We start from the raw sequence: 22,223 nt of genomic DNA, 5'->3' as shown, positions 1-22,223 counted from the left end.
CGAAAAAATGCCTCTGCCGGGAATCGAACCCGGGCCCCCAGCTTTGAACGCCGGTGCCTTAACCACTAGACCACAGAGACGGGTTAGTGGCTAGGGCGACCCCGATCCGATTGACCGTCAGATAGACAGATTTTCGACACCATACCAATTATAATTTCCTTTGTCGGGTGAAGGTGGGTTTTGAACAATGACAAGCCGCCATGCCTCAGCTTGGATCAAAGCTATTGCTTTGATACAGTACACGTATGGGAGAAAGTATACAAATGTGTGAAGTTATACATGTACTACAGCTTTGGCAACTCTTTTTATTTAAATATTGTAAATAAATGGATGAAGAGAACAATGGTAGGCGTAGCTTAAATCAAGGTTCCCCAGAGCTATCTACCCTTTTGGAAAAATTGGTGATGCCGAAAAAATGCCTCTGCCGGGAATCGAACCCGGGCCCCCAGCTTTAAACGCCGGTGCGCCGGGTTCGATTCCCGGCAGATGCATTTTTTCGGCATCACATATTTTTCCAAAAGGGTAGATAGCTCTGGGGAACCTTGATTTAAGCTACGCCTACCATTGTTCTCTTCATCCATTTCTTTACAATATTTAAATAAAAAGAGTTGCCAAATCTGTAGTACATGTATAACTTCACACACACACATATATATATATATAATATTTCTATCTAACGGTTAGTCGGATCGGGGTCGGATCGGGGTCGCCCTAGCCACTAACCCGTCTCTGTGGTCTAGTGGTTAAGGCACCGGCGTTCAAAGCTGGGGGCCCGGGTTCGATTCCCGGCAGAGACATTTTTTCGGCATCACCAATTTTTCCAAAGGGTAGATAGGTCTGGGGAACCTTGATTTAAGGTACGCCTACCAATGTTCTCTTCATCCATTTCTTTCACAAAATATTTAAATAAAAGAGTTGCCAAAGCTGTTGTACATGGATAACTTTACACATTTATATATATATATATATATATATATATATATATATATATATATATATGTGTGTGTGTGTGTGTGTGTGTGTGTGTGTGTGTGTGTGTGTGTGTGAGGGTGTGTATCCACAGTGCATCCCACAAAAAACGAGACAAAACCGAGATTCAGCGATGATTTATTATAGTAGCTTAATCACAAATATAAGAGACAAATTAGCTATCATTGTGAAGCTTAGTTTTCTCTTTCGGCTAGTATAATATAGGGGATTTCCCATTCACGCATGAGTGAGTAAAAACAATTTGAAGAAAGGATACCAAAAAGTCATTTGTCGGGGGATATCTGAATCTCAGTAGATCACATCCCCAAATAGTTAAATATTATCTGCTCTTTAATTTGATACCTCAATCGCAGAAAATGGTCAAGAAATAACAAAGTTCTATTTCTTCCAAACAATGCTTGCATTTCCATAATTTCATGTAAAAAAACGTGTTTTCGCCCGTTTCCTACCAAAGCAATGGCACTGTTACCAAAATACTTTTATGCATGGCTGATCGTCAATTTTATCTTTAAGGAACAGTCATATGTCGATTTGGAATTTGGGGCAAAATTTCTGACAAGCAAATTTTACAAAGACCGAAATATTTATCACTTATTTTGGAAGCACCTTTCAATCTCATTACAAACATATAGGTTAAAGCTCACTTCCCTCTTCGGAAACACTTCCTTTTACCAAATTTGCTGACAAGCAAGCCGAAAAGAGGGAAAGGGTGTTAACAAAATTGTATTAGGATCTCGGGGGACTCATATACGGTAGCGAAAATGGGGGTAATGGGAATACATAGTTAATACATTTCTACGTGATTTTAAGTATGCAGTCAATTTTCGATATTATTCCGTATTACCGGTATAAGTAACATTGAAGGGATAACAAATAACGAAGTTATTGAATTTGAAGAATTTGCATTATTCTGGTGAAACAGTTCTAGGCAAGTCTTCATGAATATTCATTAGATGGGCTGATGATGTCACATACCCACTTTCCCTTTTCTTATGTTATTACGTGAAATCATAATTTTTTTTCATTTTTTCATAGATGTGTCTCAATTATGATGAAATAAATTGCAGAAAATAAGTAAATAATGCATTTAATCAGTTGTCAATCCAGTTGCTTTAATTCTCGGTAATTTTTTTTTAAATAAACCTCATTTCATATGACAAAATACAAAAGAACAAGTGGGGATATGACATCATTAGCCAATCTAATGAATATTCATGAAGACTTGCCTAGAACTGTTTCACCAGAATAATGCAAATTCTTCAAATTCAATAACTTCCTTATTTGTTATCCGATTTTGATTTTACTCGTTTTATTGATATATAAATATATTCAGCCCAGAGCATCCCTTCAATGTTTATTATACTGGTAATACGGAAAATATAGAAAAATGACTGCATACTTAAAATCACTCAGAAATGTATTGACAATGTATCCCCATTGCCCCATTTACGCTACCGTATATGCGTGTCCCTATAGATCCTAATACAATTTTGTTAACCCCTTTTCCCTATTTTTGACGTATTTTCAATAATGATATTGAAAATACGATTTTTTTTTTCTTTTAACCTTGGGGAGGGGGCATCAGCATAGTACACCGGTACCTTTGCCTTATATTACTTGAAAAATGTTCATGTACACGTATGCATATTGTGTTAGTATACTACACAAAGATTTGGGAGTTCATGCTAATAATGTCTTTCTTTCACATTAAATATTATCAAGCCTATTCAGAATATGGGTTGAACGAGATGATGTCTTTTTCAGCGCCAAAGAGCCAAATAAAAAAAATCGACATTAATAGTGCGTGCTGAATTAGTCAGCAGTATACGAGGTGGTGGACATTGGTGCGATTCAGCTACAATTCTTAGGATTTGGTTTCTAAATTTAGACGATAAGAGTAAGGATGTATCACCGTCGGTGAAGCAATGATTTGTAATGAATTCACAATTCTTCTACGTTCACATTGCCAAATATTTTGAGTACTCCTGCCACATCTGGATGGTTTGACTGTGACTGTCGCCGTTATTCAGTGAGTCAACCTGTGGAATTATATTAACACAACCCAATTGACAGTCATCATCATGAACATCACGTGCAGTTCGAACAGTACTCCTTTGTTGATATGGAAGAAAATCCGAGAATGATGTCATCCGGTTACCATGGCAATCAGAATATGGTTGCTATGAAAGAGCCTAATGTTGATGTATTCGACTGATATACTTGATAGCAGGCCATATTCTATCATGGTTATAGCAGCTATAAAAGGAATCGTATTTTATTTAAAGAAACGCTAAATAAAACATTTCGATGGTTTATTATGGTATCAATTATGCAACTCTGATGAGTTGTAATTACTTATTTTATTTCGCATCTCATTTCATGTCAAGAAGTATTCTATTTCTATCCAATGATAAAACATGCCATGTTGATTTACAAGTATTGATTATTTGTCACCATGCAATCATAAAAAATAAACGATTCTTAGGGAACAGTATATATTATATGAATTATAAAGAATGTACTCAGTAAGCATCTATTGGAAAGACTGCCAAAGTACCATGAATTTAAGAAATATTTTTTTTTCATTAATTTGGTTTGGGTTATTATACATTGATTTGGGTTGGTAGGGAGACGACAGACGTAAAGTCCTATGCTACTGGAATAATTGTTGAGCTCCAGGCATCTCATTATTTGACAAAATGTTAGCTGTAAGTTCAAGAATCTACTGATCATACTGATATTACCATCATAATCATAATATTGTTATTATTATCATTACCATGAGTAGAAGTAGTAGTAGTAGTAGTAATAGTAGTAGTAGTAGTAGTAGGAGTAGTAGTAGGAGTAGTAGTAGTAGTAGTAGTAGTAGTAGTAGTAGTAGTAGCAGTAGTAGTAATAGTAGTAGTAGAAGTAGTAGTACTATTTTCTTCACAAGTCTATCAAACAATTATCACATTATATTCTCCATCGCCATGATGTTATACTTTGTGTTTTCTTTTTATTTTAAAGTTTTCATACACACGGTTATTATTTTCCATTGTGATGCTAAAGATATATTTTATATAAGGACTGTTCTATTGTTTTGTCTATCGAAATGTCTGGTACTGAATCTATTTTATATCAGTATTCTAGAGTCTTTTTTTAAGTTTATCATAAAAAGAATCGTTATTACCCTAGATTTCGTAATGTAATTGACGTATATCTATTCCAACATCTACGTACATAAAATATCACACTGACGTGGTATAGCGAGCAAGTAAACAGTACAGAATTATTAGAAGACGGTAATGAACTCTGTGTGATTCATGAGTGTAAATGATGACTCAAAACCTATGATCAATGCTTCAAATTCATGATACACATCAGAGGAAATTGAATAGAGAAGGTTTTTTAATACTATCTCGAGAAATGTTATCGTATAACGATTACTGTTGATGCTGCTTGTTCGTAGAAGACGGATAATAGAATCTTCATAGGTCTGTCATCAGATGTGACTAGGGACAAGAGCTTTCTTGGTACAAGGCATGAAGTAAATTGATGGTATAGATAAAAGGTTGAAAGAATGATTGACGTAATGAAAGATATCTCATTGTCAGTTGCTCTTACGAATGAATGGCTAGCACTGTTTTCTTTGATTCCAATGCAGACAACTGTTATGAGAAGCATCGTAGAAATCGGTATGACTCACAGGAGGACGTGCCGCCGGAGTCTTAATGTTCATGGTACGTATACAATAAACCATAGCTGTGGCGAGCCTGTCTTACCAACCGCGCCTGCGCAAAAAGGGTAATTTAGCTACTCTAACCAATCAGCGATAGCCATTGTCATGTGGTACGAAATGCAACTACTATACGCTGAACGCTCCCGCCCCATAGAAGTTTGTGCTGCTGGAGTGCGGTGTGCCCTATCTTTGCTGGGTGACGTGTAAACCTCAATTTGACTCATTATTATGTACATCTCAACCGTAACGTGTGATAGCTGTGCGCGCTGTGAGAAGCAATAAAAAGCGTTCGGTGACCGCTGATACGGCAGATAACCGAACAACATTGCGAGAGAAGGGTGTTCATATCTTCCTTAGAGAGTAAAGATATCTCGAAGCCCTAGAACCACGAGGACTTTGTCCATTTGTAAAAGTGCATTTCCATTGGGTATAGCTAGCGTGTACCTTCAACGAGGTGATATTCATTTTCTTCTATTTATCAGTGACTTCTAATAAGCCAACATGACGGGGGAAACCGACCGATTCGACGATCCCCAGGTCGCGGAAACTCCCCGCCGCGCCAGGACGCCATCAGAGCCGCTCATCACGGCTAAGCTCTACGGGGAGGAACCACACCTGTGTGCCGACTCTCCGGAGAGCCGCTGGACCATGGAGGACCTAACATTTAACGAAGAGCTTTACCAGGCCAAAGAGACGGCAGATGAGACGAAACACTACCAGAAGAACGCCACACATCGAAACACAAGCCACCATATCCATCACCACCATCACCATCACAATAGCAACCAGTTACATCCGCACCGTAACTACAACTACCAGTATTCAAACCCGTTTGATTACAAGAACACAAGTCACAGCGAATTTAAGAAATTCATGAACAACAACAATGATGACATGGACCTTAACTACCTTAGGCCACCAAGTCCATTGAGACACCACAGAACTCGGAGCACCAGTTTGCCTTTTCTCACCCTTGCAGACTTACCAGCTCTTGAGAAACAGAGACCACTAAGAGTGGTTGTTCTAGGAGAGTCAGGAGTTGGGAAATCATCGTTAGCAGTGCAGTTTGTCTCTTCATTCGGTGATTACAATGACTACGAATCAGTGCTATCTGGTAAGACATCCCTTTATAATATATTTTAAAACCAGTTAGGACAGAATTTCAGAAATGGCTATTGGCCATGCCTTTAAATCTATTCAATGTCTCAATAATCCGTTCCTGGCACTTCGGCCATTATTTTTTTGTCCTTTTTTAGGGGGGGTAATAATCTGCGAAAGATTTACTGAACAAACGGGTCATCGTGTTTGAAAGGTTGTATATTTTTCGAGAACAGAAATGATAAATAATATCAAAATCATACTTCATAAAGTGTTTCATCTGTTTTAACAAGTGTATGTGTTTGCAAACCACTCTTAATCTAAACGAATACCCATTACGTTTGAAACAATCTTAGTGTATATTAGCATTTTCTCTGCATCAATACAAAGATACTCTCGGGTAATTAGTTAAGCAAACAGTGGTAAGTTTCTATGTCCACAATCTAATTGTTCATCCCATTAATCTTAACCTTACGTTAAGTCTGTGAGTTATTGATCTACATTTGAACGATCATTAAAAGTCGAATGTCCCTCTGGTTTTTACGTATCATGCAGCATTATTTTTAGCTTCAAGTGGCACTAAAAAGGATTTGTCCGTGGAATGAGTTCTATCATTCATCAACTAATTCAGTAATTCATTTTATTAATTATATTCACTCCCTTATCTATTAATTCATTAATTTATTCATCAATGATGGTTTTATTGTTGTTTTCTACACACACTATATACGCATGAAATGATATAATATACATATCAACGTCGATGCTGTTTGCTTTCTATCAAATGGTTAGAGAACAATATTAACTATATTTCCAAAGCAACGAGATAAGCCATCATTCCTTTCCAACATGATCAATAACTATCATGATTCTACAAAATAAATATTCATTAGATTAAATAAAACAAAAACAAAATGAATAAATAACTATTTTTGTCAACGATTCTGAAAGAGAATGCTACTGATATAGTAACCATGTGTACTTCAAGAAATATTACTAATATTAAGTAATAATGACGTAATAAAGACTAATGAATGGGTATTGAGTTGAGAGAGTGTGAGTAGTATGCATAGCACACCACGCCTTTTTGACATTGTACTGCGTTAATGAAGTTGCGACGTATTATACATAATAATCATGATAATGATCAAAGTAACTAATATTCTCTTGCGAGCGTTTAGATATCGTTTTTTTTTCGACGCCGATTTTGGGTTTGCGTTTCACAAATAACAACACGAAGATGACATTGTATCTCCTTGAGGAGATGTCGGTCGTGTGAACAATATCACATGAATTGGTGAAGTTTGATTGGTCCTATTCACATTGCAATATACTGTGTTACCATGATTACTAAAGATTCGGCGATATCCAGTACAGCTTATTGTCTCTCAATGTAAATGATAATAGCCTTTTCTACCAGGCTCTTATTCTCCTTATTCTACATTGCTCAATTTAATTAGATCATCCTGAATGGTTGGTTAGAGATGTGATAAGACTAAGCTCAACTTTGCATTTTGTCATGTTCTTTGTGCACTATTGCAAACTTAAGAAAGGAGAAGCTGAACACCGCGAATATGCATCATTTTAATCACAAGTAATACAACTCCCTAGACAAGCCAAGGTATCAAATTCGTGGGCAGAGTGGATTATTATATTTCACCGGGGTTTCTTTCTTTTTAAAAAGAAATTCTCATTCGTGTCTTGCGGCCCCAGATCAGTTTCCCGACACTTGGTATTTGAAATCATAGCAATGTTATAACCTTTATAAGTTTTGACATTCACCCATCTCCTCTTCATAAAATGTTTTACACCTCCGCATTTTTATTTATTTATTTATTAGTGCTACAATCAAGGCAAGCTCCGTTGTCGTTTCGATAATTTTCAATAAGAATGTTAGCTAATGCAATTACAATTACAATAGGGTGTGCGGTTTCCGATATTTATTTCAAATGTAGCAGAACTCAAAATTTTGTCATGCATGTTGAGATGATGAGATATTCTCAGCCATTTTTGAACGGTACTACATTGTTTATGTACAAAGCGCAGTACTCGGCAGTGAACATGATGGCGTATTAAAGATCAAATGGCGTGTACCATATTTGAGGATTCAAGTTATCAAGTATATACAGTATATAATTATGTATAAATTATTAATCGCTCAATTTGAAACCCTTGGTTACCATTACTGTACGTATTTACATTATTTGCTCATGAATGGTTCGAATTTAGACTGGCTGCGAATATTGATTAATATAATTATATTTTTCCGACAAGGGCGTCTGTCAAAGGTGCAAACTTGATTTACGATGCAACGATTATATTTACCAAAGGCCATTGCATTATGACGTGTTTATAGATCCTGAAGAGTTCCCCGATTGTCATTAAGAACGGGTCAAGAATGATTGTTGACAAAGAGAGGTGATAACATAATAAAAACTGGGACCAATGCCCTCATCATTGAGCTGAGATGTTATAGATGCTCATTTGACTTCGAGGTGCATTAATGTGGGCCCAGATGCATCGCATTGTTGAAGTCAAACTAGATGCGTTTAGCTTTTCACTATCGTTTATCATTCGACTGCGCGATCGATGGTGTGTGGGTACTATATGCAGTTCCTCGCGCCACTTTGTTATCGGTCATTCGAATAACGATATGTAAATGATGTACTCAACACAACAAAATTAAGCTGAACTCAACTCTCTTAGACCGGCCGTAAGCACGCCAAGGGACTATCAGGCTGCCAGGAGAAATGCGTGGTATTTATTTTGCCGCCATCCATACTTGTGACTTGATGAGGCACGGTGCATACCTCCGCCTTTTAAGTCTACTATAGTGAGGGAGGTTATTGAGGGGTTGCAGAGGGTCTCGTCTCCGGCATCTAAATGGCATAAGTTATCGAACCCACCTAATGCTCAATGACGAACGCATAAACTTTAATGCATGAATAAAAGGAGGGCTCTATTCCTCACCAACATTATGCAGTTAAAAGCAAGGCCTCTGTCTTGCCATGAGGATGACACCCCTATATATAACATCTCCATATATCATCCTGACATAATAAAAAGCACTTTGAGAGGCCTAGGTGAATTAAATCATAATGGTGCTTTGATTTCAGATATTCCTTTTTAGAACAAACTTCTCTAAATGTCTGTCTTCGTTTCGACTTTCACCTTAATCATTATTAAACATGAATTCCAATAAATGCAAATCATCATGTACCCCCCCCCCCCCTCCTGAGTCTAAAATAAATACATTTAATTAGAGGCCTATCTTTTCTCCAGGAACTACCTACAAAGTAAGAAATCTTTATTTGACCTAAAATCGACAATAAATACAAATGGCAAATTGGTAAATGCCGTTTCTGTATCACGTGACAAAATGGATGGTCGATAATGTCGAGTTGACATATCGTGTTGGCTGTCTGCCAGAGTTTGGTTTAGAGACTTTGCCAGCCTGGCGGCATTCAGGTTTAAAGAAACCAAGCTGGTGTGATGCCGGCCCACTTTTTAGAGAATGAGTCCTTCCCAACGTTTCTAAAATTAGACCTGGTCTCTTAAAATAACCGAAGACATCCCTGGATTCCCTGTGTGTGTCCCGACAGGGGAAATCAGACGAACAAATGTTATTGTTTTAGCTTCCCAAACATCACCATATCCGACGAAGGATTGGAATCATTCATAGCTAGAACGGAAATCCCATCCCATGTTATTGAGCTTCATATTACCAAATATCACAGGCTAAGGCCTGCATGGTTTTAATGTAATATTGCACACGATACTGCAGTATGCATGTTGTACTCCTCAGGAGGTTCGACGGTAGCCAGCTCTGGTAAAACATTTTCTTGAAACTTCGGTAAACTTCTCTTTAGCAATTCGTGCGGATTCTTATCAACTTAACGCAAAAATCGCATCTTAAGCTTATACTTATATAAATTACACTGAAACGGATATGGGAACATTTATTACTGCGTTTAAAACCATTTCAATTTACAGTGTTCACAGCCTTCAAGTATAAGCACTTGCAAATTTTTAGTTTTATTAAGGGAATTCACTGAAAATGTACCCACCAATCAAAGGTTAGAAGATAAAATTGTTGCCAAAATGGATGGTAGATTCAAATTAATTGATAAATAAACTCCACAAATGAGGACAATATTCCCAGGTACCCCCGTAATATAAATGTTTATTTGAGAGAAATTACATAAGCAACTTTAGCTGCCTGGATGACATACTGATTTAGCTAACAAACTATTCATCAAAATGCCATTTTTGTTACAGATCTCAAATGTCCATGGCAACGAAAATCATACACGATACTGCCTTGATGCATTGTCCTGGCAACCATTCCATTATTTACCGAGAATATTGACGTCATAACTTGAAATTTGTTGATTACAGAGAAAGGGTTCCATCTCCCGATGTGTGAGTCTCAATAAATTATTCAGGGTGTGTATTCAATAACAAAAAGCAAAGCGTGATAGAAATTGCCGTATGTTTAGTTATCATCAGACATATAAATGTTTTTGTATATGTAATGGCACGATGACGCGAGCGCTGTATCTTTTGTACTAGAATGAAAAGGGGGTTGTTTGCTGTGATCGGCAACAAACTTGCCATCTTATGGAATATGTCACTAATTCAGTTGTTGATCGCTAATTTCTATATGAAATGACGCATGCAAAACTTTTAGCGAGTAACTGAAAATCAGTAATAGAGATTTGATACCTATATTGCCATTACTTATATAAGATAGTAAAATATATACATAAACATTAAATATATGTATTTGTTTCATGAATAGTTTTATAAAAACATATATTTCACAGAAGTATAGAAACAATACCTGATATACTCTGAAAGCAGATATTCCGATATCGATTCAATTTCTATTGGTCTACCATGTCTACCATTCATTTCATTTTCTGTTGGTAAATTCCCAATTATACTGGCCCCAATGAGAGGAAAGCCTGGAAGAAAGGGGTTCATAATACGGACAATTCGTTTAGAAAAGTTTGAAACTGAGAGCTAAAACAAAAGTGCGTGGGTGGTTGGACCGACAGACACCACTGCAACGATCGATATCAAATCAAAATGGGCGCTCCGACCATCAGGATGCGATGTGCTAAGGGACGACATACTATTGACCAAGGAATCGATAACAGTGGCAGGAGCGAGATCCGTCCCCACTACCAGATAAAACGATCCCTTCAACCATGGACCTCAACACTGACTACTAACCGACCAAAATGTCATGTGTCGTGTCATTGATTGGTGGCTTCTTGCAGGGGACTCTGGCCACTCTATTCTCCAAAAATATGACACAATGAAAAAAGAAACTCCCCTTTTATCCGCTTAACACGACTTATAAACCGAAGAGTGTAACTGCCATCGTAAATACCATGAAGCTCTGTTTTATCTCCGTGATAAATAACCATGAAAGTTACTGGAACATCTAATGTCCAGCGATGGAGCTTTATAAGCTTCATGCTCCAGCGATATTCCTCATAATGGCGCCATAAGAATGACAAACTGCTTATAACTACTATGCTATACCATGATGTAATATCTTTTATTAAATTTATGGGGTTTTCTTAAATGGTGTTACAAGAACCTCTAACGAGTTCTCTGCATGACTCAATGGACCTAGGTCCATGGTTTTATTCAGTGGAAACGAGGTTTTAATGTTGGCAGAACGAGCCTCTATTTATTACATTATAGAGCCTGGCTTCTCCCAGCCGTAATTGTTGACATTGCACTCAGTGGGATAATATGCGCAAACAAACCTAACAAACATCCATGTTGATTCAACATTATTGTTTGGGGAAAAGTAAAAGATTCATTTACCAGTAGGTAAAAAAATCATGAGGAATGAAAGATTGCATGCTGCCAATGGTAATAGAATCGCCGAATGATTATGATAAAGCCACTGAACGCCTTGTATTAATGAAGTTTGTAATGATTTATCAACCGTGCAACGAAACACAAATAAAAATACATCCGATTCCAATGGTTCGATTCTTTAAACAAATCCGTGGTGCTTGGTAGAATTGTATATAAATGTATAATCATTGCATTCCGTTTATAAGAGATGTCTGAAATCGATTTCTTTTCGGGATCTTTGATTTGTGTATCCGTCACTTGTGCGTATTAAAGAAAGCCTTACTACAGTTCCAAATAATTTATACATGTTCCAGTCCATTCTCCATTTCCATTGATCTTTTCTCTTTTGGATTTTTTCCCTTTCATTCGTCATTTGAGAACGACTTTTCTTAAGTGAAGATTAATCAGAATTTAACTTAGTTTTTTTTTCAAACAATGTTTGATTTGATAATTTTCTCCAGAAGGCATTGATTCTTAAAAAAATTATATCATCAAGTCTCTAAATTTAATAGGTCAAGGAGAACAAAGAGGATTTCATGGGTACCAAGGTTCTGTAATAATACATCCAATATACTTACTCTCTGACAAGTTTGAAGTCAAGAATTGAATACAGCTTTGTAGCAATGAATCGTAAATCTGTTATACAAAATATGAAACGGGACGAGACCTTATTCGGTTTAACTTGGTAATCATTTCCTATAGGTATGGCATGTGCACATTGGCAAAACCCGAGGCAATCCATACTGCTGCTTTTAGAAGGCGATGTTTTCACAATTTCATTCCATTTGATTGTTAATAATCTGTTAATCACATGGTTTTTTTCTTCTTTCTTAGCGCTTTGAAACTTTCGTATAAAGCGCTTTATAAATGTTGTGTATTATTATTATTATTATAGTGACTACTCGACCGCGCGATAGAATCCCGAAGCCAATTTGGTATGGCCTTAACAATTCTGTACGGTTTCAGCGCAGTTTTTGCCATGCCACGTGAAACATCGATCGCGTTGCATGATTTTCCTCTCTATTACTCTTACCCATCATCTAAGTGGCAAGAATGCACGGAATGGATGGTGAAATATGTCAATGACTTTAACGATGGTCAAGTTTCCATTTATCACTGGCAGCAATTATTGTCACTTATCAAGGAGATACTTGGTGAGATTAGGGGACATAAAAAAGCGATGTAAACGACCACTTTGTTTTTGTAAAACTGCTGATGATAGCAGTTGATCTTCAAGACAGTGATTAGAGTACAGGATTAGGGAGGGGGTAAAATTTGCCGTCTTTTTTTTTTATCCATTGAGCCATTTAGGAAATAATTATTTATATTTATCCAAATCATTTTATTTTATTTATTATTGTGATAAAAAAAGTTTGGAAGTTCCGTCGCAAGAAAAGATGCAAGTCCAAGCGTTTATGGGCCAAGGATTTGATTCAAAAGATAACGGTAACAATCACTTATTCATTATGTACGTGAAAATAAATAAAAATGAATAATAGCTGCGTAATTTAAAAGATATCTTACCAACGAATCGATAAAACCTTAACTTCTACGATTAAATTCCTGCTTGGCGACAGATAAGTTTTTAAAAAAAATGACAAGCCGCATGCTTCAGCTTGATCCCCGAGATGTATATATATATATATTATAAGATGCAAAGGGGTAATGCATTGTTATAGTTCCAACAAAGTTTATTTCCAAGTCCAAATTTTCGACGCAAACCCACGTCTTCTTCAGGGATACAATGAAGCTCACAGTGACAAGATATTAAAATAATAGATGCATTCATGAATATGGTATTCATCTCATCTGTGACCAACACGCGGAATCTAATATCGTTTTATATATATATATATATATATATATTGTAAAGAAATGGATGAAGAGAACAATGATAGGCGTAGCTTAAATCAAGGTTCCCCAGAGCTATCTCCCCTTTGGAAAAATTGGTGATGCCGAAAAAATGTCTCTGCCGGGAATCGAACCCGGGCCCCCAGCTTTGAACGCCGGTGCCTTAACCACTAGACCACAGAGACGGGTTAGTGGCTAGGGCGACCCCGATCCGCTTGACCGTCAGATAGACAGATTTTCGACACTATACCAATTATAATTTCCTTTGTCGGGTGAAGGTGGGTTTCGAACAATGACAAGCCGCCATGCTTCAGCTGGATCAAAGCTATTGCTTTGATACAGTACACGTATGGGAGAAAGTATACAAATGTGTAAAGTTATACATGTACAACAGCTTTGGCAACTCTTTTATTTAAATATTGTAAAGAAATGGATGAAGAGAACAATGATAGGCGTAGCTTAAATCAAGGTTCCCCAGAGCTATCTCCCCTTTGGAAAAATTGGTGATGCCGAAAAAATGCCTCTGCCGGGAATCGAACCCGGGCCCCCAGCTTTGAACGCCGGTGCCTTAACCACTAGACCACAGAGACGGGTTAGTGGCTAGGGCGACCCCGATCCGCTTGACCGTCAGATAGACAGATTTTCGACACTATACCAATTATAATTTCCTTTGTCGGGTGAAGGTGGGTTTCGAACAATGACAAGCCGCCATGCTTCAGCTGGATCAAAGCTATTGCTTTGATACAGTACACGTATGGGAGAAAGTATACAAATGTGTAAAGTTATACATGTACAACAGCTTTGGCAACTCTTTTATTTAAATATTGTAAAGAAATGGATGAAGAGAACAATGATAGGCGTAGCTTAAATCAAGGTTCCCCAGAGCTATCTCCCCTTTGGAAAAATTGGTGATGCCGAAAAAATGTCTCTGCCGGGAATCGAACCCGGGCCCCCAGCTTTGAACGCCGGTGCCTTAACCACTAGACCACAGAGACGGGTTAGTGGCTAGGGCGACCCCGATCCGCTTGACCGTCAGATAGACAGATTTTCGACACTATACCAATTATAATTTCCTTTGTCGGGTGAAGGTGGGTTTCGAACAATGACAAGCCGCCATGCTTCAGCTGGATCAAAGCTATTGCTTTGATACAGTACACGTATGGGAGAAAGTATACAAATGTGTAAAGTTATACATGTACAACAGCTTTGGCAACTCTTTTATTTCAATATTGTAAAGAAATGGATGAAGAGAGCAATGATAGGCGTAGCTTAAATCAAGGTTCCCCATATATATATATATATATATATATATATATATATATATATATATATATATATATATATATATATATATTGTACATGAAATTTGGATCAATTGATCAATAATTATAAAATAATAGAACATTCTATTTTATTTCTCTGCCTCTCCTCAACATTGATCCTCATACTAGAAACACTTCAACTATAGTAATACTACCTGAGATGTGAGGGGAACACATTATTCTTGAATGTGTTCTTAAATGCTCTTTTAATGTCTCATGGCTCTTTCCCACATGGGACATTGTGGGATATTACATTACATGTGAACACCAGTGATTCGATTCACCTTAACATGTTTAAAAAAACCAGTCCCATGGAGCTTATAAACTAAAAGATAATGCGTGTGTGGATTTAAGTTGTCATGGCACGGTATTTGAAAATTACAACGTTAACAGGCGACCACCACAGAGATCATCAACCCATTGGTTGCCATGGTGATCCATGATGTTGGCCAGGAGACGACGATCTACGTCATCCATCTCCCATTATAAGCCGTCTCGGGGGGATTTACATCTCTTGTATCTGTAATGAGCTTTGTTAAAACTCTGAATTGCATTTTGATGATCTCGTTGTAACGTTACTTTTTCATTTTCCCCCATCCTTTACTTTGCTCTGTCTGCAGAAAACCCAGATGAGGTTTACGAGAAAACGATGCAAATTGACGGACATGAAGTTACGGTGCAGATTGTCGACACACCAGCCTACGGCCAGGTATGTTTTTCCTTTTTTTCTTTGTTTTAGATAGGGAATGGTCAATTCCTATTCCGCAATCTTAACAATGCATGTCGCCATGATAAAAATGTTAATTGGTGCAGCAAATGATGTTTTGCGTCAAGCATAACTAGATCATTAGTTAGGAATCAGCTTGAAAACAAAATTCAATCCACTGACACATTCACTGATTGCCCCTGGAATCAGTACGATCATATTCATAAAGCTTCATTTGACAAGTGGTGGTTATATACATCTAAATCCTAGGTTCCTAGTAGATAGAATATCAGCGCTGAAACATGGAATTCTCTTTGTAAAGGTATAAATCAATAAATCACAGTTGCATTCTCTTAGGTATAAGTGATTTATACGAGTATGTTCAGGTCATTATTTTCCGACCCTTGTAAAAAGTTCTTTCGTCAGTCAGTCTGTCATATCAGTCACTTATATTCGGCTGTATCTAATGAACTTGACAGTTGCTATGTCGAAATGCAATTATCGAGGCATCTGCGTGTAGGGCGACAATATACAGATGAGCAAAGCGGTATAAATTGGCTTTTAGACATGTTAGAGGGACGTGTCGAGAATGATATCAAGTCATTTGATATAGTACCACGAGAGAGAGGTAAAGACTACAAGGACTGAACATGAAGGAGGTAATGAAAGTTTAAAGTTGATATCGTTCGATGACAGTTCGGCAGTTCAAGAAACTTACACTGGAGATAAAATCTTGAAAAACAAGGCAATGGGTCACTACTCTGGAGTCTGTCAAGAAGATGGTTATCAGAACCCATCATATTAAAGATTAGAATCATTCATCTCTTATACTCCTTACGAAACACACCCTTTGCATATACGTTTTAGATATCCCATACCTTAGCCTTCATTATATGACCTTAAAGCTTAGCACACAATGGTAACATCTATCTAATGAAAAAATAGACACATAAGTTATAGACATAATAGAGCAGATATCGGAAATGACACATTGTTTGCAGTGCTCACAAGTCATTTTCGGAGTTAGATACGGATGTTTTGCCAAATGGTAATACCCTTTCTCCTTCTTTATCGATCAAAATGACAAACACCTGCCGAGCCTCTATCGCTATCTACTTTAGATTTCCCCTTCTCGGAATGTATCAGAGCCCATTTCCCCCCTTAACGCCTTTGGGCCTTTCTTCCCGTGTTGGTATTCGCCACTCGTTATCCGCATTCCACCGCGTAGGCCCCCTTGAATTAGGGGTGAAAACTTTATCGACAATCTATCGGGGAGTCCAATCTAATGAATGCGCCGGGTTGGAAATATCGTTGTGTTTCGGCTCGACACCAAAGGGCCCTTCACCACAATACAAAACCCAAAATAAATTTCAATATGAAACCGAGAATTTGTTGAATTATCGCATCTATTCGATTCCAATTCCCAAGGTTATTACATCCAGCCTTAATGGCGACTATGGCATATTTAAGTTAAACACCCACTAAATTCTAACTTATTTGGAACTGCCCTCATTCTGAAAATAATGCTGTAATATGCTGGCCTGGACGGTAATACGCATATCCAAACTGACAATGTTGACGATGATGTCACTGTCGGGAGCTCCTGAAATTCTGTGACGTCACCCCGGTAACAATGTTCGTGCAAGCGTTCCAAAAAAGACAGGGTTGACTTAAAAGAAAGAAAATCAATAGATGTATCACTTGCCAATAACCTTTCTCGAGATAATGTCACTCTTCAATTTGCTTGATGATCAGAGTAACAAAGTGACAACATATTCATCTTGGAATTGAATAGGAAAGTTAAACTTTATACAGTATTATCATCACAACAGGGAATCATGATTTCATATACAGCTCACAATACATCAGATGGAGTATCTCTTGCACTGTTATGGTCTCGTTAAATAGATATACTTTCGGTGATCCATCATAGATATGTGATTCACCCGCAGTGATATCTGGTTCGGTAGCAGCGAATCCAAGTATCCCAGTCTGATAGATTTGTCTACCAGATGTGAAGACGATATTGGTCTATGTGTTGTTCTGACATTAGCCTACGACATCATTAGCGAGCATGTACGCATCTGCATCAATCCTGGCTGCATCGAACGTGACAAAGAAATACTTTAGAATCCGTCCCGAGCACATATATGCATCTTGACCTTTCAGGTTTTTTTCAGTTGCCTCACACGGACCTCTACTCCATAAGGCTTATCTATCTCATATCTCATAAACATAGGTACATAGATTCCGGAGGACGGAAGACCCCCCCCCCCCTCCCGAATTTATAGAGTGGCCCATTGGAGAAGGTCCTCCTGGCTATGATAAAAAAATATCTGGTCTAAACAACGCTCAAGATCCAAGCGAATCCACCCCACCTTCCTCGCGCCAAACATTCAATCATGTACTTTGAAGAACCTGCCTAACAACAGCACTGAAATACATCCTTTAGAATTTGGGGTGTTTTGTTTTGTGAGTGGAGATCCGAATCTGGGCGTCAACCCATACAACCATGTAATAAAACCCTGACAACAAATATAATTTCGTGGTTTTCTACATGATTATAATAAGGAAGCTGACCTTGTCGGTGTGATTACCAAAAGCAACCGCTATTTGTACTTGTATCGCTACCCAGAATTACAACATGCAGGACTCCATTGCATAAAAGTTCCTATTGTGGTAACTTTGTCATCCAATGGTTTCTTGGGTGAAATCCTTGATTTCCATTGATTGTTCATAATGTATTTAGCAATGAATAGCAGAGTTACCGTAATAGTGATCTTTATGAAACGGTGCCAAGATGTACTTTCTAGCACGGTGTATTTTAGATGCAATGAATGATCAAACTATTTGCATAGATGTTGCCATTATATTAATGATTAAAACATTTATAATTGGTAGGACACATTTTTAAATGAGCAACTCCCCGTTTTATCTCTTCAGACTGAATTCGAGGAGAGAGAGGATGAACTCTTGCAGGGTGGCGATGCTTACATCTTGGTCTACTCAATCACAAGTAGGCGGAGCTTTAAGAAAGCCAACGAGCTGAGATTCAAACTCCAGAGGACTCAAGAAACTGAGATGGTTCCCATTATCCTGGTTGGAAACAAGACAGACCTGGAGAGATCTAGAGAGGTTCCTTTTGCAGGTACGACAAGACAACAAACCTTGAATAACGATCTTATTTAAGATAATGCTCCCAATATATTGCCCTAATTATTAATGAACATAATTAATGGCATGCATACAGTTCCTAATTTTTGTAAGTAATAGTTTACTGCCATTATCTTGAAATTAATATCAATGTGCGTAATACAGTAAGCATAGTAAGGGAAAGTCTACTGATACATCCTAATATCGGCAACGTCCTTATTCACAACATACAGCCATTTTTTTTTGATTTTTTTAAAATATATTGAGATTGTGTATCATTTATCTAAAGCACTGAGAACATGTTAACGTGACTCTCATTATCTCAATATATTTGTTTTACAGAGGGTAAACATTTTGCTGCACTGTTCGACTGCAAACTAATCGAGACTTCAGCATCGCTTTCTCACAATGTTGACAAGCTTTTCAATGGCGTCGTCCAGCAAATCCGACTACGACGCGAAAGGCGTCACTCAGAGGAAGAGATGGAGACTGGCAGTGGCGACAGCTCAGACTCACTCAAAGGATCGCCCACACGCGAGCGACAACGATCATCACCGTCGAAGAAAAGCCGAAGACCGTCCATGTTAAAAAGAGCCCGTGGTGCCATCGGGAGATTGCTACGGCGGAAGAGCGGCGATGAGCCTACCCCAGGGTACCGTGCTCGGTCCAAGTCTTGTCATGTGATGGAAGTCCTTTAACCAGGCTACGCTGTATACACATGAACATATTCAAACTGATTTTGTTTTTACAGTCGACTTTCATGAGCAAACGCACGCACGCACGTACACTGCTCGATGGTTATACAACATTAATGAGAGACATAACGGGGTAATGAACCTCGAGAATATGATGCCACAGGCCTCAGTGTGAAGGTTGGTAACCGGTTCAAGTACATTTTCCGCACCCGCAAACCAAAGAACTGGAAAGACATGAAAGAGAGCTGGTGTTTTAGTCCTTCAGGATAAGACGAGTGAAGTGTTAAACGACAAGTAGTTATGGCAGTTTTATCTAAGAATGAATTAAATGTGGCACTGGAGCATCAAAACCAAATTAACAACCCTTCATGACCATTCCAACGATGCTCCATATTACCACATTATTACTATTCATTATTTGATTAAAGATATCTTTTAGATTTTCTAATACTATTATTATAGTTATGTATGTTCCCATTATTTTCTCAAAGATATTTGAATAATTCCGTGGCGAAAACGCACTATATTTTCACAAACGTCCAAAATACCACACAGAATAATCTGATCCTTAAATCCTTAAATGAACTTGGACTTTTGAGTGTGACAACGACATGTACATCTATATGTTTATTATATATTTTGAAAATTCAAAATCCGCCTACGCTTTGAGGTAAAGTACAGTAAGTGCATTATTTAAAACTTAGACGTGGAAACGTAGTAAATATGGACAATTACACAAATTCCTAAACTGCCAATATGATATCAATATTTATGCCCCATTTTCTTGGTGAAATATTTCAGCATCTATCACACCTAATATCAGGGGGTGGTATAAAACGGATATTAAAATCAATACCATAAAGACTAGAATACTGACACCAATTAGTCTGACCCGGTTTGCTCAATAACACAATTTATGATCTGCTATTGTCCACTTTGTCATCCCCTTTAAAAAAAAAATTGTAAGCGAGGGCCATTATTTCCACATATTTTTTTTGTTAAAAAACACTCTGGAAAGACACTTTAACCCGGTTAAATCAATAATTACACTTTCGTTTCGCAAGCAAGCGCCTAAATGCATTTTAAAAATTACTGCAATTTTTTTCCACTACCATTTCCTATCGCATGAAAACCTAGTCTGTAGGAATTATAAATAAAGACTTGACCTAATACCAAAAAGATAAAAACATACATGCAAGATGTTAAGATGGTCATGCAGATGATTTGCTCAAGAGTAAAGGGAACATATTAAATGAAAGCAAAATGGTGGAAGATTGATGGAAGTGATGGTAGTATGTGAATGTTCAGACGGTTGTAGGATGAAAAGCATGAACATATTTTCATTTGCACATAATCAGTTTACTATCTTCATATATACCCAATCCGAATGATGGGTTTACTAAGCTTTATAAGCTTGAGATCATTTCGCTGAAACTTTGATGGTATTCATATATTTGTATTCCAAGTTATATTCGCTTCATTATTTGCATACATTAACTTTGCATCTAAGTACACTTTTGGTTGTGAGAAATGCACTTTGAGAGTTCTTTTCGTGATTTAAAGTAGCTTTCTTACTGACATTTCGTATTTGTCGTAATCTACATCATAACTGTTAACGACTGAGCATATATTTATATTCACAATATAGTTCTTATTATATGTGACTGATCCTGTTGTATGTAATCGTGGAACCATATTGCATTTATCTTTTTACCAGAATGTGAAATTGATTTTTCTTCCACTTCACGTTTCTGTATTGTCACCAAAGAATCAATTTACTCACCATAGTAAATGATCGTTTATGTACACTCATACAAAATTAAAAACGGAGGGGTATGTGATACTTTGGGATATCTCTTTAGCATTACTCAACATGTTCAATGTATTAATTTGCAGTCAACTAATACACTGGAGTATGGTGAGATTATAATTTTCTGCACTGTCGTGAACAAAATTCAAACAACGGAACAAAAGTAACCATGCAAATCATTGATATTTGAGGCTGTTGCGATACTTTAAAGGGTGTTAAACGCACTATTACTTTGCAACTCACTGTGAGTCTTCACTTTCATAAATGATACGTGTGTCTCCTGTATCTCTGTGTATATGAAGATATATATTTTTGTGTACTTTGATTATGAAATGTGTCGTTTTATATATCAATGTCGAGGAAATGTCATCATATAACACTCAAAACAATGGTGGTGTAATGGTAATAGACAGGAGGCGATTTTGTTATATAAAGGGAAACGAGAAAGTGTTGAAAGTTTATACAAATGTATGATAAGAGAAATAAATTGTTTCGTACGAGAATTTCGAATGATCATTACGTGAATATTTGTATTTCATTTATTGTATCCTTCCTTTTGAAGAAATAATGGTATACCTCTTCAGTACTTAGGTTTAATCTCATAAATACTGTTCTTGTTGTTTTAGATGGTGCAAAGGATGACGATAATGATAATGGTGATGATGATGATGATCATGATGATGATCATGATGGTGATGACGATGATAATGGTAATAATGAGGATGATGATGATGATGGTGGTGATGGTGGTGATGATGATGATGATGATGGTGATGATGATGGTGATGATGATGATATATGGAGAAAAGCGATAATCGGTTCTTTAATAGTGCGTGACGCAGAGTGAACCAGCATCTCATTATGCAAAGAAAAAAAACGACGATAAAGTGATTACAAAGACCCAAAGTACTAATAATATACATGTAATAGTGTAAGTATCCATAACCTAATATTATCCATAGCACGTTACGTGAAATAAAATCATTATGTGAAAATG

The 22,223-nt window shown here is 37.2% G+C and overlaps 1 protein-coding gene across 1 annotated transcript; it reads left to right on the top strand.

The window, feature by feature from the left end:
• The first annotated feature begins 4,861 nt into the window (after nt 1–4,861).
• On the top strand, nt 4,862–21,739 carry LOC129253730 (GTP-binding protein REM 1-like). The gene is made up of 4 exons (XM_054892149.2): nt 4,862–5,825; nt 15,483–15,571; nt 18,512–18,716; nt 19,064–21,739. Exons 1-4 carry the CDS (start codon nt 5,213–5,215, stop codon nt 19,417–19,419), a joined length of 1,263 nt encoding a protein of 420 aa, XP_054748124.1. The 5' UTR covers nt 4,862–5,212; the 3' UTR covers nt 19,420–21,739.
• Nucleotides 21,740–22,223: the final 484 nt, after the last annotated feature.

The sequence above is a fragment of the Lytechinus pictus genome, chromosome 2 (genome assembly GCF_037042905.1).
Source record: "Lytechinus pictus isolate F3 Inbred chromosome 2, Lp3.0, whole genome shotgun sequence".
NCBI lineage: Eukaryota > Metazoa > Echinodermata > Echinoidea > Temnopleuroida > Toxopneustidae > Lytechinus > Lytechinus pictus.
Note: the sequence above shows the minus strand (reverse complement) of the source record. Positions and strands in the feature narration are given on the sequence as shown.